The 25,206-nt window shown below is 47.4% G+C and overlaps 1 protein-coding gene across 5 annotated transcripts; it reads right to left on the bottom strand.

The window, feature by feature from the left end:
- Positions 1-882: 882 nt before the first annotated feature.
- On the bottom strand, positions 883-24,157 carry tmem259 (transmembrane protein 259). Of its 5 annotated transcripts, none has more exons than XM_056410750.1 (12): positions 23,220-24,153; positions 19,475-19,830; positions 19,084-19,395; positions 17,358-17,541; positions 12,242-12,397; positions 11,942-12,064; positions 6,388-6,488; positions 6,134-6,191; positions 5,043-5,126; positions 4,659-4,791; positions 2,317-2,416; positions 883-1,952 (listed from the first exon to the last, which is right to left on the bottom strand). In XM_056410750.1, exons 2-12 carry the CDS (start codon positions 19,685-19,687, stop codon positions 1,140-1,142), a joined length of 2,277 nt encoding a protein of 758 aa, XP_056266725.1. In that variant the 5' UTR covers positions 19,688-19,830; positions 23,220-24,153; the 3' UTR covers positions 883-1,139. The 5 variants fall into 5 exon arrangements, with proteins under 5 accessions (XP_056266725.1, XP_056266727.1, XP_056266726.1 ...); XM_056410752.1 differs by having other exon boundaries at positions 17,412-17,541; XM_056410751.1 differs by having other exon boundaries at positions 12,242-12,352; positions 23,220-24,152.
- Between the last annotated feature and the right edge of the window lie 1,049 nt (positions 24,158-25,206).

Genomic DNA, 25,206 nt, shown 5'->3' with positions numbered 1-25,206 from the left:
TTCTAAAAAAACACCATTGGACATTACTTCTGAATCAGCAACTAACGTGCTATTGTACACATAAATGTGTATATGTACATGTATATATACACGTGTGTATATATATATATACACACGTGTATATGTACATGTATATATTCACACACGTTGTATATGTATATATATACGTGTATATATATATATACGTGCATATATTCAACGTGTGTATATATTCACACGTATATGTATATATATACACGTGTATATATAGATATATATACGTGTATATATTCACACGTTGTATATATATATACAAAGTGTATATATTCACACACGTTGTGTATATATATATATATACACACGTGTGTATATATTCACACACGTTGTCTCTCATGATTCATTGACAGTTTTAATCTGATTTCATGCGACACGTTTGAATTATTAATCCGTTTAAATAAAAGTGTTTCTGTCCAGAGAATCAACGGCAATATTTACGGAATAACCAGGAGCCCCTGAACTCGTCAGTGACAGCAGGAGGCGGGGCCTGAGGTGTGACAACCAATCAGCCGGCTTCAGCGTCTGTCCAGAGGGTTATTGATAAGGCATCATTCTATCGATCGGTTCCACCACCAGAACTACTTCCTGCTCTTCAAAGTAAAAGCACATGGAAACAAATCAATAGTTCAGTTTGTGCTTCAGTCTGTCAGAATCAGGGCGGATCAATAACTGATCACTTCCTGTCTGATCACATCCATGTCTCATCGGGAAACAGCTGATCAATATAGTTGTGTTGATAAACGGGATGATTCCTCATGAGGAGCTCCAGTGATGATGAAGATGATGAAGATGGAGCATGTCAGAAACATATAGATTTAAATAGAAATCACCAGATTCACACATCAATCAATTTGAGGGTTAGGGTTTGATCTTTATTGGCGTCGTATGGATCTCACTGGTGGTCTGTCTGGACCGGATCTGGTCTCCAGTGATCCATTTCAAGGCCCCTCAGGTGACCCCTCAGGTGACCCCCTGGGACCTCCTGCGGGGCCGCGAGCCTCAGCTTCGTTATCGCTTGTTTGTTTGATATCAGAAATAAAAAGGATCAGCCAATCACCGATCAAACCCCCTGATCAGCTGACAGACTGAGGACACCTGGACTCTCAGGACGGGGTCTGTGGAGGTCTGCAGTCTGTACCTGGACCCTGAGGGGGGGGGCAGTCTGTGTGGGCGGGGGGCTCTGCATGGAGCCCTCTGATTGGAGGGCTGGCCGGCCCATCAGCTCCTCCTCCTGCTGTGGTTTGGGTTTCAGCAGGAACAACTCTCTGGTCTCCTCCTCCTCCTGCTTCTTCTCCTTCTCCTCCTGCTCCTGCTCCTTCTCCTCCTCCTTCTTCTCCTTCTCCTCCTCCTCCTCCCGTTTGGGTTTCAGCAGGAACAACTCTCTGGTCTCCTCCTCCTCCTGCTCCTTCTCCTCCTTCTCCTCCTCCTCCTCCCGTTTGGGTTTCAGCAGGAACGACTTTCTGATCTTCACCTCCTTCTGCTGCTCCTCCTCCTCCTTCCATCCAGAAAGCAGCTGAGACCTCTGCTGCTCCTGCTGACCTCTGACCCCCAGATGCACCTCCTTGCTCCGCGGGGTCGGAGGAGGAGGTCAGAGCTTCGGCGATGATCGCCGCCGTCTGAGCGACCCAGTTGAGCTCCGACCTCACCTCCCCTGCACCTCCTCCTCCTGCTGCTGCTGGGGAGGAAGAGGTCTGGGGGTCCGACTGAGCCTCCTGCTGGGTGCTGTTGGGTCCTGGTCCTGGTCTGGCTCCGGGTCCTGCAGCAGCACTGTTGTTGTTGTTCAGGTTGTCCTGCAAGGCCGTCTGCTGGGCCGGACCCGCCTGCTGGTTCTGGTTCTGGAGCAGCATCTCCTGGATCCGGATCTGCTGGAGGATCGCAGGGAGCTCGTAGTGGTGGAAGAAGTAGATCATGGAGTGCTGAGGAGGAGGGGGGAGGGGAGGGAGGAGGAGGAAGAGGAGGGGAGGAAGAGGAATAGGAGGGGGAGGAGGAGGAGGGGCGAGGATGAGGAGGAGGGGGGGAGGAGCAGGAATAGGAGGGGGAGGAGGAGGAGGGGCGAGGATGAGGAGGAGGGGGGGAGGAGCAGGAACAGGAGGGGCGAGGAGGAGCAGGAGGACGATATATTATTATGTCTTGTTTACAGGTAAACATGTATATGAATGAAGTCTCTGATCTCTAGTTGTCGTCAGGTAAGATTCAGTCGGATGTGGCTCCTATGAAGTGATGATGATGATGTATTGATGATGATGATGTATTGATGAGCTGGCGGTCTGAGGGTCTCACCTGGATGAAGAGCCAGGAGGTGACCAGCGCCAGGCTGCTGTACTGGCCGTTGAAGCGGTAGTGATACGCGTAGAATGCAAAGTGGTAGAGATAAAAAAACCTGAGAACAAAGAGAAGACGTCTTTAGGCCACACCTCCACAGCACGTCTGAGCAGATGACATCATCGACGACACCAACGTCATCTTAGGAGACACTGAGCTCCTCTCTCCTCTCTCCTTATGGACGCTTAGGATACACTGAGCTCCTCTCCTCTCTCCTCATGGACGTTTAGGATACACTGAGCTCCTCTCTCCTCTCTCCTTAAGGACGCTTAGGATACACTGAGCTCCTCTCTCCTCTCTCCTTATGGACGCTTAGGATACACTGAGCTCCTCTCCTCTCTCCTCATGGACGTTTAGGATACACTGAGCTCCTCTCTCCTCTCTCCTTATGGACGCTTAGGATACACTGAGCTCCTCTCCTCTCTCCTCATGGACGTTTAGGAGACACTGAGCTCCTCTCTCCTCTCTCCTTATGGACACTTAGGATACACTGAGCTCCTCTCTCCTCTCTCCTTATGGACGCTTAGGATACACTGAGCTCCTCTCTCCTCTCTCCTTATGGACGCTTAGGATACACTGAGCTCCTCTCCTCTCTCCTCATGGACGTTTAGGAGACACTGAGCTCCTCTCTCCTCTCTCCTTATGGACATTTAGGATACACTGAGCTCCTCTCCTCTCTCCTCATGGACGTTTAGGATACACTGAGCTCCTCTCTCCTCTCCTCTCTCCTTATGGACGCTTAGGATACACTGAGCTCCTCTCTCCTTATGGACGTTTAGGATACACTGAGCTCCTCTCTCCTCTCTCCTTATGGACGTTTAGGATACACTGAGCTCCTCTCTCCTCTCCTCTCTCCTTATGGATGCTTAGGATACACTGAGCTCCTCTCTCCTCTCCTCTCTCCTTATGGACGCTTAGGATACACTGAGCTCCTCTCTCCTCTCTCCTTATGGACGTTTAGGATACACTGAGCTCCTCTCCTCTCTCCTTATGGACGTTTAGGATACACTGAGCTCCTCTCTCCTTATGGACGTTTAGGATACACTGAGCTCCTCTCCTCTCTCCTCATGGACGTTTAGGAGACACTGAGCTCCTCTCTCCTCTCTCCTTATGGACGTTTAGGATACACTGAGCTCCTCTCCTCTCTCCTCATGGACGTTTAGGAGACACTGAGCTCCTCTCTCCTTATGGACGTTTAGGAGACACTGAGCTCCTCTCTCCTCTCTCCTTATGGACGTTTAGGAGACTGAGCTCCTCTCTCCTCTCCTCTCTCCTTATGGACGTTTAGGAGACACTGAGCTCCTCTCTCCTTATGGACGCTTAGGATACACTGAGCTCCTCTCCTCTCTCCTTAAGGACGCTTAGGATACACTGAGCTCCTCTCTCCTCTCTCCTTATGGACGCTTAGGATACACTGAGCTCCTCTCTCCTCTCTCCTTATGGACGTTTAGGATACACTGAGCTCCTCTCTCCTCTCCTCTCTCCTTAGGGACGTTTAGGATACACTGAGCTCCTCTCTCCTCTCTCCTTATGGACGCTTAGGATACACTGAGCTCCTCTCTCCTCTCTCCTTATGGACGCTTAGGATACACTGAGCTTCTCTCTCCTCTCTCCTTATGGACGCTTAGGATACACTGAGCTCCTCTCTCCTCTCTCCTCATGGACGCTTAGGATACACTGAGCTCCTCTCTCCTCTCTCCTTATGGACGCTTAGGATACACTGAGCTTCTCTCTCCTCTCTCCTTATGGACGCTTAGGATACACTGAGCTCCTCTCTCCTTGTGACTTTAGGTCTCAGAGGGTCCATTGGACCTGCTGGTCTGAAGCTGGTCCTGGGTCCTGGCCCCTGCTTCCAGCACCTGGCCTAGACCTGGCCTCCTTCCCAATGGCCCCGCCTCCTTTGTGCCTCCTGCCTCGGCCCTGCCGATGCCCCTCCTCTCTTCCACCGTCTGTTGTTCCTGATGTGAGGTCCTGAGACAGCGATGTCTATGTGTACAGATCGTAAAGCCCTCTCAGGCAAATGTGTGAGTTTGGGCTACACTAAATAAAGTGAATTGATAAAGAAAGGAATGTGTGTCGGTGGCGGCGTGTGAGACCCGGCCTCATGCGTGTCAGCGTCGCAGCGTGGCCGCTGACGAGTCTCTGTCCATGGGATCCGGTGGAGGGAGCATCATCGTGCATTCAAAATGCCCCTCGGCAGGATGTTGTTTCTGCTGTGCTGTGATTGGTCTAGTTCGCTACCTCTGGGAGTGGTTTAAATCAAGCCAATGATGTGAGCCAGTGTTGGTCATGTGACTCACCTCAGCCAGTGGCGTTTGCTGGTATTGGTGTGACAGCAGATGGCGTCATACTGATCGGCCAACCAGACGATGAGGATGATGTAGAAGGCGGTCGTTGTGTCGTTGAAGAACTCAGACATGATGGCCTCCATGCCTGAGGACAGAGTGACGTTTTACTCTGTTACACAAGACTAACACACCACTGGCGTCACATTCCTACCAGCAGACTCAAAAAGAGACGACGTCTGACAACATCATCACAAGGTGTCTCATCACGACTCACAGCTTCTCATCAAGATTGACAGTCTAGTACCCGCAGTAGAACCGCAGCCTGACCGTCGTGCCAGGTTCAGCCGGTCTGGACGAGGGACTCGACTGCCTCCACTTTCCAGGAAGCGGACTTACCAACGAGGGCCAGAATGACGGTGAGCAAAGGGGCTGCTGGGAAGGCGATAGTCATGTTCATCTCCAACATCTGAAGAAGATCCACTGAGGGGGACAGACCGAGACCAGATCAACACACAGAGACCATCAGTGCTGGACTAACACAAGTACTCTGTTCATGTCCTGGACCACCGATGGCAACCTTCCTGAAAACCATTAGTCCAGTCAGATATCAGGTTCTCAAACTGGACCAGACTGAACTACCTTGAACCGGACTAGACTAGATTGCCCTGAACTGGATTATAATGCACTGGTCTACTTTGGACTAAACTGGACAGGTAGGACTCTGGACCAGACTGGACTACATTAAAGCCTTCTGGAATGGACGACAATCAATGTGTGGGAACAGGATTGGACAATGAACTGGTCTGAAGAATGGACTGGTCTGGACTATGACCTGGTCTGGACCATGACCTGGTCTGGACCATGAACTGGTCTGGACCATGACCTGGTCTGGACCATGAACTGGTCTGGACCATGAACTGGTCTGGACCATGACCTGGTCTGGACCATGAACTGGTCTGGACCATGAACTGGTCTGGACCATGAACTGGTCTGGACTATGAACTGGTCTGGACCATGAACTGGTCTGGACCATGACCTGGTCTGGACCATGAACTGGTCTGGACCATGAACTGGTCTGGACCATGAACTGGCCTGGACCATGACCTGGTCTGGACCATGACCTGGTCTGGACTATGAACTGGTCTGGACCATGAACTGGTCTGGACCATGAACTGGTCTGGACCATGACCTGGTCTGGACCATGAACTGGTCTGGACCATGACCTGGTCTGGACTATGAACTGGTCTGGACCATGACCTGGTCTGGACCATGAACTGGTCTGGACTATGAACTGGTCTGGACTATGAACTGGTCTGGACCATGAACTGGTCTGGACTATGACCTGGACTGGGGTTGCAAATTAGCCAATTGGCTAGAAACCTTCTGTATCACATGTACACTTTGTGTAATAATGTGCGCTGCTTTGTCCCTGACAAATACAATTTAATATATAAAAAAATGCTGTGGGGGTATCAGGGTAAACTGACCAATGAAGACGAAGATCTGGTGGTGCGAGTACCTCAGCAGCATGGACACGGACAGAGTCTGAAAACAACAAACAGGGATCAAGTCACTCAGAGACTCGGAGAGCGAGTCTTTGAGGTCAAGTCACTCAGAGACTCGTGGAGCGAGTCTTTGAGGTCTTTTATTCTCAAACTCAGCTCTCACTCACACGTTGATATACACGCTGAACCGTTGGACTCGAGTCCAGACGTCAGCCCTTCATCACTTCTTCACTTACAAATATGACCATGATGACGAAGGCGGCCAGGTAGGACGTTCTGGCCATCCACATGCTGACGAAGCGGTAATGTTCTCCAGACACCACGTTCCTCAGGAACCCTGCAGAGGACCAGCGTGTGACATCAACAACCTGCCGAGGACTCACTGAGCAACTCACACCGTCTACCGAGTACCACGTCTGTACTCGGAGAAGGGGACTAGAGGAACTCTGGTTCTGTAATCAGAGAAGGGGACTAGAGGAACTCTGGTTCTGTAATCAGAGAAGGGGACTAGAGGAACTCTGGTTCTGTAATCAGAGAAAGGGACTAGAGGAACTCTGGTTCTGGAATCAGGGAAGGGGACTAGAGGAAAAGAGGTTCTGTAATCAGAAGGGGACTAGAGGAACTCTGGTTCTGTAATCAGGGAAGGGGACTAGAGGAACTCTGGTTCTGTAATCAGAGAAGGGGACTAGAGGAACTCTGGTTCTGTAATCAGAGAAGGGACTAGAGGAACTCTGGTTCTGTAATCAGAGAAGGGGACTAGAGGAACTCTGGTTCTGTAATCAGGGAAGGGGACTAGAGGAACTCTGGTTCTGTAATCAGAGAAGGGGACTAGAGGAACTCTGGTTCTGTAATCAGGGAAGGGGACTAGAGGAACTCTGGTTCTGTAATCAGGAAGGGACTAGAGGAACTCTGGTTCTGTAATCAGGAAGGGACTAGAGGAACTCTGGTTCTGTAATCAGAGAAGGGGACTAGAGGAACTCTGGTTCTGTAATCAGGGAAGGGGACTAGAGGAACTCTGGTTCTGTAATCAGAGAAGGGGACTAGAGGAACTCTGGTTCTGTAATCAGAGAAGGGGACTAGAGGAACTCTGGTTCTGTAATCAGGAAGGGGACTAGAGGAACTCTGGTTCTGTAATCAGAGAAGGGGACTAGAGGAACTCTGGTTCTGTAATCAGGGAAGGGGACTAGAGGAAAAGAGGTTCTGTAATCAGAGAAGGGGACTAGAGGAACTCTGGTTCTGTAATCAGGGAAGGGGACTAGAGGAAAAGAGGTTCTGTAATCAGAGAAGGGGACTAGAGGAACTCTGGTTCTGTAATCAGGGAAGGGGACTAGAGGAACTCTGGTTCTGTAATCAGAGAAGGGGACTAGAGGAACTCTGGTTCTGTAATCAGGGAAGGGGACTAGAGGAACTCTGGTTCTGTAATCAGATCAGGGGACTAGAGGAACTCTGGTTCTGTAATCAGAGAAGGGGACTAGAGGAACTCTGGTTCTGGAATCAGAGAAGGGGACTAGAGGAACTCTGGTTCTGTAATCAGAGAAGGGGACTAGAGGAACTCTGGTTCTGTAATCAGGGAAGAGGACTAGAGGAACTCTGGTTCTGTAATCAGGGAAGGGGACTAGAGGAACTCTGGTTCTGGAATCAGAGAAGGGGACTAGAGGAACTCTGGTTCTGTAATCAGGGAAGAGGACTAGAGGAACTCTGGTTCTGTAATCAGGGAAGGGGACTAGAGGAACTCTGGTTCTGTAATCAGGAAGGGACTAGAGGCACTCTGGTTCTGGAATCAGAGAAGGGACTAGAGGAACTCTGGTTCTGTAATCAGAGAAGGGACTAGAGGAACTCTGGTTCTGTAATCAGGAAGGGACTAGAGGAACTCTGGTTCTGTAATCAGGAAGGGACTAGAGGAACTCTGGTTCTGTAATCAGAGAAGGGACGAGAGGAACTCTGGTTCTGTAATCAGAGAAGGGACTAGAGGAAAAGAGGTTCTGTAATCAGAGAAGGGACTAGAGGAACTCTGGTTCTGTAATCAGGAAGGGACTAGAGGAACTCTGGTTCTGTCATCAGAGAAGGGACTAGAGGAACTCTGGTTCTGTAATCAGAGAAGGGACTCGAGGAACTCTGGTTCTGTAATCAGGAAGGGACTAGAGGAACTCTGGTTCTGTAATCAGAGAAGGGACTAGAGGAACTCTGGTTCTGTAATCAGGAAGGGACTAGAGGAACTCTGGTTCTGGAATCAGAGAAGGGACTAGAGGAACTCTGGTTCTGTAATCAGGGAAGGGGACTAGAGGAACTCTGGTTCTGGAATCAGAGAAGGGGACTAGAGGAACTCTGGTTCTGTAATCAGAGAAGGGGACTAGAGGAACTCTGGTTCTGTAATCAGGGAAGAGGACTAGAGGAACTCTGGTTCTGTAATCAGAGAAGGGGACTAGAGGAACTCTGGTTCTGTAATCAGAGAAGGGGACTAGAGGAACTCTGGTTCTGGAATCAGAGAAGGGGACTAGAGGAACTCTGGTTCTGTAATCAGAGAAGGGGACTAGAGGAACTCTGGTTCTGTAATCAGAGAAAGGGACTAGAGGAACTCTGGTTCTGTAATCAGGGAAGGGGACTAGAGGAAGAGAGGTTCTGTAATCAGAGAAGGGGACTAGAGGAACTCTGGTTCTGTAATCAGGGAAGGGGACTAGACGAACTCTGGTTCTGTAATCAGGGAAGGGGACTAGAGGAACTCTGGTTCTGTAATCAGAGAAGGGGACTAGAGGAACTCTGGTTCTGTAATCAGGAAGGGGACTAGAGGAACTCTGGTTCTGTAATCAGAGAAGGGGACTAGAGGAACTCTGGTTCTGTAATCAGAGAAGGGGACTAGAGGAACTCTGGTTCTGTAATCAGGGAAGGGGACTAGAGGAACTCTGGTTCTGTAATCAGGGAAGGGGACTAGAGGAACTCTGGTTCTGTAATCAGAGAAGGGGACTAGAGGAACTCTGGTTCTGTAATCAGGGAAGGGGACTAGAGGAACTCTGGTTCTGTAATCAGAGAAGGGGACTAGAGGAACTCTGGTTCTGTAATCAGAGAAGGGGACTAGAGGAACTCTGGTTCTGTAATCAGAGAAGGGGACTAGAGGAACTCTGGTTCTGTAATCAGAGAAGGGGACTAGAGGAACTCTGGTTCTGTAATCAGGGAAGGGGACTAGAGGAACTCTGGTTCTGTAATCAGAGAAGGGACTAGAGGAACTCTGGTTCTGTAATCAGAGAAGGGACTAGAGGAACTCTGGTTCTGTAATCAGAGAAGGGGACTAGAGGAACTCTGGTTCTGTAATCAGAGAAGGGGACTAGAGGAACTCTGGTTCTGTAATCAGGGAAGGGACTAGAGGAACTCTGGTTCTGTAATCAGAGAAGGGACTAGAGGAACTCTGGTTCTGTAATCAGAGAAGGGACTAGAGGAACTCTGGTTCTGTAATCAGAGAAGGGACTAGAGGAACTCTGGTTCTGTAATCAGAAGGGGACTAGAGGAACTCTGGTTCTGTAATCAGGGAAGGGGACTAGAGGAACTCTGGTTCTGTAATCAGAGAAGGGGACTAGAGGAACTCTGGTTCTGTAATCAGAGAAGGGGACTAGAGGAACTCTGGTTCTGTAATCAGGGAAGGGGACTAGAGGAACTGGTTCTGTAATCAGAGAAGGGACTAGAGGAACTCTGGTTCTGTAATCAGGAAGGGACTAGAGGAACTCTGGTTCTGTAATCAGAGAAGGGGACTAGAGGAACTCTGGTTCTGTAATCAGAGAAGGGGACTAGAGGAACTCTGGTTCTGTAATCAGAGAAGGGGACTAGAGGAACTCTGGTTCTGTAATCAGAGAAGGGGACTAGAGGAACTCTGGTTCTGTAATCAGGGAAGGGGACTAGAGGAAAAGAGGTTCTGTAATCAGAGAAGGGGACTAGAGGAACTCTGGTTCTGTAATCAGGGAAGGGGACTAGAGGAACTCTGGTTCTGTCATCAGAGAAGGGGACTAGAGGAACTCTGGTTCTGTAATCAGAGAAGGGGACTAGAGGAACTCTGGTTCTGTAATCAGGGAAGAGGACTAGAGGAACTCTGGTTCTGTAATCAGGGAAGGGGACTAGAGGAACTCTGGTTCTGGAATCAGAGAAGGGGACTAGAGGAACTCTGGTTCTGTAATCAGGGAAGAGGACTAGAGGAACTCTGGTTCTGTAATCAGGGAAGGGGACTAGAGGAACTCTGGTTCTGTAATCAGGGAAGGGGACTAGAGGCACTCTGGTTCTGGAATCAGAGAAGGGGACTAGAGGAACTCTGGTTCTGTAATCAGAGAAGGGGACTAGAGGAACTCTGGTTCTGTAATCAGGGAAGGGGACTAGAGGAACTCTGGTTCTGTAATCAGGGAAGGGGACTAGAGGAACTCTGGTTCTGTAATCAGAGAAGGGGACGAGAGGAACTCTGGTTCTGTAATCAGAGAAGGGGACTAGAGGAAAAGAGGTTCTGTAATCAGAGAAGGGGACTAGAGGAACTCTGGTTCTGTAATCAGGGAAGGGGACTAGAGGAACTCTGGTTCTGTCATCAGAGAAGGGGACTAGAGGAACTCTGGTTCTGTAATCAGAGAAGGGGACTAGAGGAACTCTGGTTCTGTAATCAGGGAAGGGGACTAGAGGAACTCTGGTTCTGTAATCAGAGAAGGGGACTAGAGGAACTCTGGTTCTGTAATCAGAGAAGGGGACTAGAGGAACTCTGGTTCTGTAATCAGGGAAGGGGACTAGAGGAACTCTGGTTCTGGAATCAGAGAAGGGGACTAGAGGAACTCTGGTTCTGTAATCAAAGAAGGGGACTAGAGGAACTCTGGTTCTGTAATCAGGGAAGGGGACTAGAGGAACTCTGGTTCTGTAATCAGAGAAGGGGACTAGAGGAACTCTGGTTCTGGTATCAGAGAAGGGGACTAGAGGAACTCTGGTTCTGTAATTAGAGAAGGGGACTAGAGGAACTCTGGTTCTGTAATCAGGGAAGGGGACTAGAGGAACTCTGGTTCTGGAATCAGAGAAGGGGACTCTGGTTCTGGAATCAGAGAAGGGGACTAGAGGAACTCTGGTTCTGTAATCAGGGAAGAGGACTAGAGGAACTCTGGTTCTGTAATCAGGGAAGAGGACTAGAGGAACTCTGGTTCTGGAATCAGAGAAGGGGACTAGAGGAACTCTGGTTCTGTAATCAGGGAAGAGGACTAGAGGAACTCTGGTTCTGTAATCAGGAAGGGACTAGAGGAACTCTGGTTCTGTAATCAGGAAGGGACTAGAGGAACTCTGGTTCTGGAATCAGAGAAGGGACTAGAGGAACTCTGGTTCTGTAATCAGGAAGGGACTAGAGGAACTCTGGTTCTGTAATCAGGAAGGGACTAGAGGAACTCTGGTTCTGTAATCAGGGAAGGGGACTAGAGGAACTCTGGTTCTGTAATCAGAGAAGGGGACTAGAGGAACTCTGGTTCTGTAATCAGGGAAGGGGACGAGAGGAACTCTGGTTCTGTAATCAGGGAAGGGGACTAGAGGAACTCTGGTTCTGTAATCAGGGAAGGGGACTAGAGGAACTCTGGTTCTGTAATCAGGGAAGGGGACGAGAGGAACTCTGGTTCTGTAATCAGGGAAGGGGACTAGAGGAACTCTGGTTCTGTTATCAGGGAAGGGGACTAGAGGAAAATATGTTCTGTAATGGAAGTCGAGGCTTTGAGAAACAGAAGTTTGATTCAAACTGTGTGGAGATGCAACGTCACACACGTTGGACCAAACAGGAGTTCACTCGGACGTCTCTACCTTTGTTCTCCTCGTTCTCTGCGAGCGCCTTCACGCTGGACATCAGGATGTCGTCATAGCCTAAGAACTCGTCGAGCAGGAAGCGACTGAAGCCGTCCCCGAAGCACTCGTCCTTCATGGGATCTGAACAGGTGCACAGGGTTCATCACAGGTGTTCAGGGGGCTCTATGCTCATTGGTTAAAGGCCTGTTGCCTCGACTCCTCCGCTCTCATCCCCTGTGGCTTGGACTAAGATGAGAGGAGGTGAGGAAAGTAATCAAGGATGTACAAAGTGGGAAATGAAGGCCTTCAGTGACTCACCCAAAGTGACGACCATGACAGGGATGTTGAGCCTCTGTCTGGTGCTCTGAGACAAGCGCAGGAAGCCGTACTCCAGAGAATACTCCACGATGTACTCCTCCTGAGGCCACACTGAGGACACAACCAGACTCCTTTCAGCTCCCAGACAGCAACAGACTGAGGATGAGGAGCGATATCTTCTATAAGGAACTCCTAGACACCAACAGACTGAGGAGCGATATCTTCTATAAGGAACTCCTAGACACCAACAGACTGAGGATGAGGAGTGTTAATATTAATCTGATTTATTGAAGGGACCGTAATGTTTAGGTTCCGGCAAAACATCAGAAGAGACGGCACTTTGCCTGTGAGGAGACAGAGATATTGTGTCTGCAGCTCAAGGGCAGCTACACGCCTGACCGTATTCAACATTCACACTTGTTATCAGTATTTACACATACCAACAGACAGCCCCCACCCGGGGGTACGAGGGATGGGATATGCACCTGTGACGAGATCTGGGTATAAAAGATGTAATCTTGATGTGCTAGAGGAAGGTGTGGTTTTCGGGCCTCGACTTGCATGTTGAGGAGAGCTCCCCGTGGTTTGTACTTTGTTTTTGATCAGTGAATAAACGTCTCCCTAATGGAGAGAACTACAGCAGACTCGGATTATTGCATAAGCTCTTCCAGGCGGCCAATTCTGAATTACGTTACAGGAGCGATATCTTCTATAAGGAACTCCTAGACACCAACAGGCTGAGGATGAGGAGCGTTATCTTCTATAAGGAACTCCTAGACACCAACAGACTGAGGATGAGGAGCGTTATCTTCTATAAGGAACTCCTAGACACCAACAGACTGAGGATGAGGAGCGTTATCTTCTATAAGGAACTCCTAGACACCAACAGGCTGAGGATGAGGAGCGTTATCTTCTATCAAGAACTCCTAGACACCAACAGACTGAGGATGAGGAGCGTTATCTTCTATAAGGAACTCCTAGACACCAACAGACTGAGGATGAGGAGCGTTATCTTCTATAAGGAACTCCTAGACACCAACAGGCTGAGGATGAGGAGCGATATCTTCTATAAGGAACTCCTAGACACCAACAGACTGAGGATGAGGAGCGATATCTTCTATCAGGAACTCCTAGACACCAACAGACTGAGGATGAGGAGCGTTATCTTCTATAAGGAACTCCTAGACACCAACAGACTGAGGATGAGGAGCGTTATCTTCTATAAGGAACTCCTAGACACCAACAGGCTGAGGATGAGGAGCGATATCTTCTATAAGGAACTCCTAGACACCAACAGGCTGAGGATGAGGAGCGTTATCTTCTATAAGGAACTCCTAGACACCAACAGGCTGAGGATGAGGAGCGTTATCTTCTATAAGGAACTCCTAGACACCAACAGACTGAGGATGAGGAGCGTTATCTTCTATAAGGAACTCCTAGACACCAACAGGCTGAGGATGAGGAGCGTTATCTTCTATAAGGAACTCCTAGACACCAACAGACTGAGGATGAGGAGCGTTATCTTCTATAAGGAACTCCTAGACACCAACAGACTGAGGATGAGGAGCGTTATCTTCTATAAGGAACTCCTAGACACCAACAGGCTGAGGATGAGGAGCGATATCTTCTATCAGGAACTCCTAGACACCAACAGACTGAGGATGAGGAGCGTTATCTTCTATAAGGAACTCCTAGACACCAACAGACTGAGGATGAGGAGCGTTATCTTCTATAAGGAACTCCTAGACACCAACAGCTTTGAACTGAGCATGTTCGAGCTTGGTCGCGCTCATACAGTGCTGTGTACTGTGGTCTATCGACCTCCCAAATACAATAAGGGATTTTTAAACGATTTCTCCGATTTCTTGGCTGAAATTATGCCAAAATATGATCGTGTTCTTATTGTTGGGGATTTTAATATTCATGTGTGTTGCCCCGACAAACCTATGGCAAAGGACTTTTTAGACCTTGTTGATTCTTTCAATCTTGTGCAGTCTGTGTCTGGCCCCACGCAGGAACACGGACATACACTTGATCTTGTTTTATCTTATGGTTTGCCTGTTCTCAACCTGGAGATTTGTGGCGCTTTTTCTCTGATCATATGCCTGTATTATTTGATGTGAGTCTTGCTTGTGAAACGGTTAAACCGTGCGCTCCTGTCCGTTACGGCCGTATGATGAAACCTTCCACTGCTGCTAGTTTCTCTCCTGCATTTCTAAACCTAGCCCAGTCTGATACTATGTCCTCTGACTCCTTGGACACTGAGCAATTAACCTCAGCCTTTCTCTCTTCGTGCACTGGAGCTCTTGACATTGTTGCTCCCCTGAAACTCATGCGCCCCAGACCTAAATCCGAACCCTGGCTTAATGACGTCACTCGCTGCTAGGCGTGAATGCCGGCAGGCTGAGCGTAGGTGGAAGAAAGACAAGCTTCATGTAACTCGTGACATTTTGAAAGAAAGCTGGAGAAAGTATCAGAGCATTGTAAAGTTGGAAAAGATGAGTTACTTTTCTAAGATTATCTCTAGTAATTTAAACAGACCTCGTGTTCTTTTTAAAACCATTGATGCGATGCTAAACTCTCCTTTACTCACTTGTATTGAAGCTTCAACTGAGGTATGTGAAAAATTCCTCTGCTATTTCATTGACAAGATCTCCACTATTAGAGCCAGTATCTCACCACCTTCTTTCGACCCCTCCATTGATATCATATGCGCCGCTGTCTTCCAACAGTTTGGACCAGTGTCGTTGTCATCTCTCTGTGACATTGTGGCTAAATTGAGGCCATCGTCTTGTCCCACAGACCCAGTCCCTCCTCGACTTTTCAAAGAGATATGGGACACTATTGGTTCTAATGTCCATACTATTATAAATAGCAGCCTAGAGTCCGGTTCTGTGCCAGTTTATTTCAAACAAGCGGTTGTGGTACCTCTGTTAAAAACAAATCTGGACACTTCTGTCTTCTCTAACTACAGACCCATCTCGAAACTTCCTTTTATTTCAAAAATATTGGAGAAAGTCGTACTCTTACAGCTGCAGTCTTTCATACATGCACACAATATTTTCGATATGTTTCAATCCGGTTTTAAAGCGCTTCACAGTACTGAGTCTGCCCTTCTAAGAGTGTTCAATGACCTCCTGGTCACTACAGACTCTGGTGACTCTGCTATCTTAATGCTCTTAGACCTCACAGCTGCTTTTGATACGATTGACCATTCCATCCTTATCTCTCGCCTAGAGCACTGTGTGGGTATCAGGGGCATTGCCTTAGAGTGGTTCAGGTCCTACCTGTCCCAGCGATCTTTCTCTGTTAGGCTTGGTGACTTCGCATCGGCTTCTGCCCCCCTATCCTGTGGAGTTCCCCAAGGTTCCATTTTAGGGCCCATTTTATTTTCCTTATACCTTCTCCCCTTGGGCTCATTTTTAGAAAACATGGCGCTCCTACCACCTTTATGCGGACGACTCCCAAATATACATACCCCTAAAGAAACGCACCTGCTCTCTGACGCCCTGGTTGACTGTCTCAATGACATAAAGGCCTGGATGGCGCGAAACTTTTTAAACATAAATGAGAGTAAAACGGAGGTAATTGTGTTTGGACCAAATGGCGATGTCCCCTCCATTGACCTGGGTTCCTGCAACAGTATGCAAAACCCATGGTCTCTAATCTGGGCGTTAAAATCGACAGTGCTTTTAAATTAGATAAACAGATAAACTCTGTGGTTAAGTCCAGTTTTTATCACCTGAGGCTGCTGTCCAAAATTAAACCGGTTTTATCCGCTTCTGATTTTGAGCGTGTAATTCATGCATTTGTTTCTACGCGTTAGATTACTGTAATGCACTTTATGCCGGCTTAAATAAGACTTGCTGGCCCGCCTGCAGCGTGTGCAAAATGCTGCGCTCGGTTGCTTACAGGAACCCGCAAGTACGATCACATCACCCCAGTCCTGTCTTCCTCCATTGGCTTCCTGTCCACTTTAGAGTTCATTTTAAGATTTTATTGTTTGTTTTTAAAGCGCTTAATGGGCTGGCCCCTCAGTACATCTCTGACCTCATACAGGTGTACACCCCCTCAAGAGGTCTGAGATCGGCTGACCAGCTCCTCCTAGTAGTCCCTAAAACTAAGAAAATTACCAGAGGAGACCGGCCTTCTCAGCAGTAGCCCCCAGGCTCTGGAACGACCTGCCCCCCCAGGTCAAATTGTCGCCCACCCTCCAAACCTTTAAGTCCCGCCTGAAGACCCACCTCTTTTCCCTCGCTTTTGAGTTAGTTTGAGCTATGTTTTGTATTGATTTCTCTCTATTTTGTTTGTATGCCTTTTATCTACTACTGTAATATTATATTTTATTATTATGCTATGCTTACTGTGAAGCACTTCGTTAAACCCTCTGTTTTTAATATGTGCTATATAAATAAATTGGATTGGATTGGATTGGATGAGGAGCGTTATCTTCTATAAGGAACTCCTAGACACCAACAGGCTGAGGATGAGGAGCGATATCTTCTATAAGGAACTCCTAGACACCAACAGACTGAGGATGAGGAGCGTTATCTTCTATAAGGAACTCCTAGACACCAACAGACTGAGGATGAGGAGCGTTATCTTCTATAAGGAACTCCTAGACACCAACAGGCTGAGGATGAGGAGCGTTATCTTCTATAAGGAACTCCTAGACACCAACAGGCTGAGGATGAGGAGCGTTATCTTCTATAAGGAACTCCTAGACACCAACAGGCTGAGGATGAGGAGCGTTATCTTCTATAAGGAACTCCTAGACACCAACAGGCTGAGGATGAGGAGCGTTATCTTCTATAAGGAACTCCTAGACACCAACAGACTGAGGATGAGGAGCGTTATCTTCTATAAGGAACTCCTAGACACCAACAGACTGAGGATGAGGAGCGTTATCTTCTATCAAGAACTCCTAGACACCAACAGACTGAGGATGAGGAGCGTTATCTTCTATAAGGAACTCTTTCTCTTGTTCTGGTTTACAGTCATTGAGACTGCTACCTGGGGTCAAGGAGAATATCATCTGTTTACAGGTGGAGGAGAGAAGGAGGTAGGAGGTGAAGTAAAGGAGGGAGGAGGAGAGAGGAAAAGGTGGAGGATTTACCTGCTCTGGTCATCATCTCCAGCTCAGACACTGAATCCTTCAGCGGCTGCATACCTTTAGTGGTCTGGCTGAAGGAGACGTCCTGGCTGTCGTTCACTCCTCCTGCTCCTCCCCCGCCTCCTCCTCTTCCAACACCTCCTCCAATCAGAGACGGCTTCAAACGAGGTTCAATGTCCAACTCAAACTGCAGCAGAGAACAGAGTTGAACTAATCTCAGTCCAGAGTTGATCCATGTGCTGAGGAACCATCACACTGTTATTGGCCCTATCCACTGTCTGCATGGGCTTTCAAGAAAGTTCTATTCAACTCAAGTGCTGATAGAGGACTCCTCTCTGTACTGGTCTAGTTAGACCTTAGTCCTGATAGAGGACTCCTCTCTGTCCTGGTCTAGTTAGACCTTAGTCCTGATAGAGGACTCCTCTCTGTACTGGTCTAGTTAGACCTTAGTCCTGATAGAGGACTCCTCTCTGTACTGGTCTAGTTAGACCTTAGTCCTGATAGAGGACTCCTCTCTGTACTGGTCTAGTTAGACCTTAGTGCTGATAGAGGACTCCTCTCTGTACTGGTCTAGTTAGACCTTAGTGCTGATAGAGGACTCCTCTCCGTACTGGTCTAGTTAGACCTTAGTGCTGATAGAGGACTCCTCTCTGTACTGGTCTAGTTAGACTTTAGTCCTGATAGAGGACTCATCTCTGTACTGGTCTAGTTAGACCTTAGTGCTGATAGAGGACTCATCTCTGTACTGGTCTTGTTAGACCTTAGTGCTGATAGAGGACTCCTCTCTGTACTGGTCTAGTTAGACCTTAGTGCTGATAGAGGACTCCTCTCTGTCCTGGTCTTGTTAGACCTTAGTCCTGATAGAGGACTCCTCTCTGTACTGGTCTAGTTAGACTTTAGTCCTGATAGAGGACTCATCTCTGTACTGGTCTAGTTAGACCTTAGTCCTGATAGAGGACTCCTCTCTGTACTGGTCTAGTTAGACCTTAGTCCTGATAGAGGACTCCTCTCTGTACTGGTCTAGTTAGACCTTAGTGCTGATAGAGGACTCCTCTCTGTACTGGTCTAGTTAGACCTTAGTCCTGATAGAGGACTCATCTCTGTACTGGTCTTGTTAGACCTTAGTGCTGATAGAGGACTCCTCTCTGTACTGGTCTAGTTAGACCTTAGTCCTGATAGAGGACTCCTCTCTGTACTGGTCTAGTTAGACCTTAGTCCTGATAGAGGACTCCTCTCTGTACTGGTCTAGTTAGACCTTAGTGCTGATAGAGGACTCCTCTCTGTACTGGCTAGTTCATCTATTGTTCCTCTAGTCACATGACATCTATTGTAAAAGATTGCAAAGCCCTCTGAAGACAGTTTGTGATATATATTAAAATATATATAGATTAGGGCTGTGAAACGATTACAAATTGTAATCAGGTTAATCACAGGTTTCTGTCGATTAATCATGATTAATCACCGATATTCTCGGTATATTTTTGTGAGAACGCCGAATCGGAGCTCTGCGGCGCGCGAGACGGAGATCGGAGTGTTACCGCGACACTAGAGACAGAATGACACGCTGCTGTAGAAACGACCAGCAGACGGACTGGAAGCTCATTCTGCGCATGCGTTAAATGCGGTAAAAAAAAGTAACTAATTAATCCTGTAATTTAATCATAACGCGTTATTTTTCACAGCACCAATATATAAATATATATATATAACTGAACCTCTGACGGCTCACCTGCACAGAGCTGTTGTCAAACATCTCCACGGTCATCTCATCCTCGTCTTCTTCTTCCTCCTGCAGAGCTGCTAGGCTGAGCCCCACCACTCCTCTCGTTGCTCCACCCCCCTCCTCCGCCTCCAGCTCCTCCTGGAGGCCCGTGGAGTCATAGTACTGCAGGAAGACGGGGGCTCGGCTGGAGTTCCTCTGGATCTCCACCCGCAGGATGCCGTCACGAGGCCAGCGCTCCCTCACCACCTCCAGACAGTTGATGGGCGAGCGAGAGAAGGCGATGTGAATGTAGGCGAGGATGAAGAGGACGAAGAGTGCCTGAACAGGAACCCAGAGGAGTTCACACCACGTTACACACCTCGGGTTATATATGTAACTATATCAGAGACGTACACACCTTGAGCAGGACGAAGAACTCAAAGACCCTCCTGAAGGACGGAGGGAACAGTCGGGCGTATGTGACGGCCATCTTGAAGAAGAGGGCGTGGAAGAGCCGGTCGCGGACATTGATGAGGGGATTCTGGTTGACGTTGGGGTTTCGAATCCTGTTGGGTCCCATGTTGTTGTTGTTCAGGGGGACATTGTTGTTGTTGGCCTGGTTCTCAGACATGATCTCGATCTCTGGATCCAGCTCACTGCAGACGAACAGCTGACTCTAGGTCAGCATGGCGGCAGCAGGAGTCCCCCGGTGAAGGCAAAGCGATGACCTCAGATCAGCCACCGAAGCTGAGAGACTTCTTCAAACAGATGCCACTGGAAACAAACAATGAACACTTATCAAACGGAAAGTTAACGCCATTTACCACGTTGTGTGTATGTTATAGATACATGATAGAGCCCTTCTGGCACCATGCAGTAGAACACAGTAAAGAACCAGTCAAGTTCAGTGAAGAAGAAGAAAAGGCAGTCGAGTGAAGAAACTGGTAGTTTTACACCTAGTAACAAAGTAGTTGTACACTAAGTAACCTGTTCACTTCCAGGTCACTGAAGCGGGCCAGAAAGATTGTCGCTGACCCCTCCCACCCTGGACACTCCCTGTTCGAGTCCCTCCCCTCGGGGAGGAGGCTGCGGTCCATCATGACCAAGACCACCCGCCACACCAAAAGTTTTTTCCCGTCGGCAGTCGGGCTCATCAATGGAACCCGGACTGACTGTCACCCCCAGGACTACCACCTCTTCTTCCACCTTCCTCTCTCCTCCTTCTTCCCGCTCCTTCCTCTTCCCGCTCCTTCCTCTTCCTCCCACTCCTCCTCCCTCCTCCTTCTTCTTCCCTCCTCCACACACGTCACTTTAACATGCACTTTAACTTGAGGCCTCCTCCACACACATGCCACTTTATTTGCATGCACTTTAACTTAAACACACGCCACGCGTAACATACACTTTTAACTAAAACACACCACTTGAAGCACACACCCAAACACTTTCACATTATTTGTTGTCTTTCTGTCGTGTTGATTGTTGTTTGTTTGTCATGTCCAAATGTTGCACCTTCCACCAAAAAAAATTCCTCGTTTGTGTAAACATTCCTTGCAATAAAACTGTTTCTGATTCTGATTCAGAAAGTAGTTGTACACTAAGTAACACAGTAGTTGTACACTAAGTAACACAGTAGTTGTACACTAAGTAACACAGTAGTTGTACACTCAGTAACACAGTAGTTGTAACACAGTAGTTGGACACTCAGTAACACAGTAGTTGTAACACAGTAGTTGTACACTAAGTAACACAGTAGTTGTACACTAAGTAACACAGTAGTTGTACACTCAGTAACACAGTAGTTGTACACTCAGTAACACAGTAGTTGTACACTCAGTAACACAGTAGTTGGACACTAAGTAACACAGTAGTTGTACACTAAGTAACACAGTAGTTGTACACTCAGTAACACAGTAGTTGTACACTCAGTAACACAGTAGTTGTACACTAAGTAACACAGTAGTTGTACACTAAGTAACACAGTAGTTGTACACTAAGTAACACAGTAGTTGTACACTCAGTAACACAGTAGTTGTACACTAAGTAACACAGTAGTTGTACACTCAGTAACACAGTAGTTGTACACTCAGTAACACAGTAGTTGTACACTCAGTAACACAGTAGTTGTACACTAAGTAACACAGTAGTTGTACACTCAGTAACACAGTAGTTGTACACTAAGTAACACAGTAGTTGTACACTAAGTAACACAGTAGTTGTACACTAAGTAACACAGTAGTTGTACACTAAGTAACACAGTAGTTGTACACTAAGTAACACAGTAGTTGTACACTAAGTAACACAGTAGTTGTACACTAAGTAACACAGTAGTTGTACACTAAGTAACACAGTAGTTGTACACTAAGTAACACAGTAGTTGTACACTAAGTAACACAGTAGTTGGACACTAAGTAACACAGTAGTTGTACACTCAGTAACACAGTAGTTGTACACTCAGTAACACAGTAGTTGTACACTCAGTAACACAGTAGTTGGACACTCAGTAACACAGTAGTTGTACACTCAGTAACACAGTAGTTGGACACTAAGTAACACAGTAGTTGTACACTCAGTAACACAGTAGTTGGACACTCAGTAACACAGTAGTTGTACACTCAGTAACACAGTAGTTGTACACTAAGTAACACAGTAGTTGTACACTAAGTAACACAGTAGTTGTACACTCAGTAACACAGTAGTTGTACACTCAGTAACACAGTAGTTGGACACTCAGTAACACAGTAGTTGTACACTAAGTAACACAGTAGTTGTACACTCAGTAACACAGTAGTTGTACACTCAGTAACACAGTAGTTGGACACTCAGTAACACAGTAGTTGTACACTAAGTAACACAGTAGTTGTACACTAAGTAACACAGTAGTTGGACACTCAGTAACACAGTAGTTGTACACTCAGTAACACAGTAGTTGTACACTAAGTAACACAGTAGTTGTACACTCAGTAACACAGTAGTTGTACACTCAGTAACACAGTAGTTGTACACTCAGTAACACAGTAGTTGGACACTCAGTAACACAGTAGTTGGACACTCAGTAACACAGTAGTTGTACACTCAGTAACACAGTAGTTGGACACTCAGTAACACAGTAGTTAAATGGACACTCATCCCTTGGGGATTAACACAGTAGTTGGACACTCAGTAACACAGTAGTTGGACACTCAGTAACACAGTAGTTGTACACTAAGTAACACAGTAGTTGGACACTCAGTAACACAGTAGTTGTACACTCAGTAACACAGTAGTTGTACACTCAGTAACACAGTAGTTGTACACTCAGTAACACAGTAGTTGTACACTCAGTAACACAGTAGTTGTACACTCAGTAACACAGTAGTTGTACACTCAGTAACACAGTAGTTGTACACTCAGTAACACAGTAGTTGTACACTCAGTAACACAGTAGTTGGACACTCAGTAACACAGTAGTTGTACACTCAGTAACACAGTAGTTGTACACTCAGTAACACAGTAGTTGTACACTCAGTAACACAGTAGTTGGACACTCAGTAACACAGTAGTTGGACACTCAGTAACACAGTAGTTGTACACTAAGTAACACAGTAGTTGTACACTCAGTAACACAGTAGTTGTACACTCAGTAAGCAGCCCACACCGCCCCACACACACACATGGTTGCTGTGGACGTTCCTCAACAGACCTCCTGAGCCTCTGAGGATGAGCCCCAGCATGGAGGAACACCAGGAGATCGTCATCAGACATGTTTCATGTTTCGTCTCCTGCTCAGAGAACTCACTGGCAGAGCCCACCAACAGAGCCTCATGGCCACTTCTGAAGGAACTGGCTCGACACGTGTGAGCAGCCCCGGTGACTCGGAGGAGATGGAGCTGCAGGCAGCGTCTGGGGTTGAACCCTTTCACACAAGCTGCACCCACAGGCTCACCTCACCGGTGTGATGATCAGCTCTGATGGCTCCTGTCTTATGGATATGAATGAGACATTCGAGAGCAGCTCTGATGTAGTCTCAGACAGTGATGGACATGAGACCACAGAGTACCAAGACTGAATTATGTTGGACTTCTTGCGCGTGCGTGTATGCGTGTGTGTGAGGCCTGATGCCTCCTCAGGTAAACATCTCGTCCCTAACTCTGTATACCTCGAACGTGGAGCTGCATAGTTACCTGAGATCAGCTGCTCCGCGGAAACACGACCGGGAACGTTAGCGGGAACATAAACAGGAACCATGTCTCTGGTGTTCTCATCAGAACACAACAGATTCCCGTTAACGCGCTCCAGAGGAAGCTAACGCTAAATGAGCTAGCAGACCCAGGAACTCTTTAAACCAGGATCCGGAACCCCCTAACCCAGGACCCAGGACCACCTAACCAAACCCAGGACCCGGACCCTGTAGAGTCATTTCAGTTTAACCTGAACCCGTTCGATGGTTTCACCTTTGAGCTAACAGGAGCTAATAGGAGACCAGAGAATCGGCAGCTGACGAGACAACCACCTGACCGGAAATACGGGTCCTAGTGGGCGGGGGCTAACCCCGAGTTTTATCTGCCAGGCGCAAAACTCGTAGCCGACGACAGTCCGTCAGTCCATGCTTCATGAGTTAAAGATGCATTCTCTCTCCTGACCACCAAGGGGCGACACCTCGAGTTGTATATGTAACATCGTTGAAAGAGTCCGTGTTAAATCCATCTAAATGTGAAAACTACACCGCCTGCTACGGTACATGTTTACCTGCACTTGTAGCCGCAAGGGATTGTGGGGAATTTCCAGAGTGACGTGGGATTCCTGAATAGGTTACGACTTTATGAGCGGTTCCGTTGGCAATATCGTGTTGACTAATTGGGAAAGTAAATAAAAGTTGAGCTGGCTTTATTTTGTTTGTATAGTAATTGTCTTAGATTATATTCGCCATGTTTTCATTAAGTTAAGGTTATTAGTGTTCTATGTGTTTTATTGCCCGGAAAGAATGTGTTCAGTACAGCTAGCTAACACGAATGTGACTCCGTCTTTCTAGACCGAGCATGCGCAGATGCCCACAGCAGATGACAATCTATTCTGTCCCTTGTTTATGAATGCAGAATAAAACTGATGTTACCACAAGCCTGCCCACCTCCATGAGATTCATTTGGCCACGAGGAGACATCTCACAGGGGTTACATATAGAGCGTATTCACTCACGTGACCACAACAAACTGGCGGCCATGTTGGGTCCCACCACGGCATTGTTTTGCTTGTTTGTATGCCGCTCTTCTTTAGAAATGACCATTATATCCTGAAGGAGACACGATTTCAGTTCAAAACGGTGTGCCTTGTGATTATGGTTCTGTGCCTCATTGTTGGATGTGGGACTAATGATTCAGAATATGGGTTTATCAGCTCAACAAGACAGGCTATTACTTCAACTTGTCATACATCTCCTTCGGCTTCACTCGGCGTCTGAGCGTTAGGACTGTTCTCACGTGTTTCTGTTGATACATCGGGTTGTGGGCTCGTTTCCATTGACTCTCGTCAATAATCTCTTTTTGCTTTTTTCGCCGAGCGAAAATCAATGTTTCACTTGCGCAAAAGGAACTGTGGATGGAAATTTGGGAGGAAGCCATGAACACGCTCTATAGATATAGATTCATTTTTGGGGGAAGCCTGGCAGACCTCGCTCAGGGTCAAGCTCCCCCTTCACCAGTCGAGGAGGCTGCTCCGCTGGCGCCATGTTAGAAAAACCCCGTTTACAATCTAACAAAGAAGAGATGAACACTGAGTAGAACGTATTTAACAACAAGTCAAACGTGTGTTCAGTTTTAATCGAGAGTTCTAGTGGCCTACTTTATTGTTATGATATTTATAATATAATATAATACAGACAGGCTTCTGGAGAGACCCCCATAGACTGCGGGGTCTTGGTACTTTGTTGAAGTGAGTAACAGGATGAAGGTTGGTTTGTTACAACAGCGACCCTTATATTTAATCATATAGTGAACATTATATTAAATACCAAAGACTCTTCTTTCATTGTCTTATTTTTTTAGAAGTATTGTTTTGTTTGAAGCCAAAACCAAGTGAGGTAAGCTAACGGTAGCATGTAACTAGTTTCCAGCTACATAGACACAGCGCGAGACCTGGTCCCACAAAGACCCGGTTTTGAATGAGACCGGGTCC

The sequence above is a fragment of the Pseudoliparis swirei genome, unplaced genomic scaffold, assembly GCF_029220125.1.
Source record: "Pseudoliparis swirei isolate HS2019 ecotype Mariana Trench unplaced genomic scaffold, NWPU_hadal_v1 hadal_26, whole genome shotgun sequence".
Taxonomy (NCBI): Eukaryota; Metazoa; Chordata; class Actinopteri; order Perciformes; family Liparidae; genus Pseudoliparis; species Pseudoliparis swirei.
Note: the sequence above shows the minus strand (reverse complement) of the source record. Positions and strands in the feature narration are given on the sequence as shown.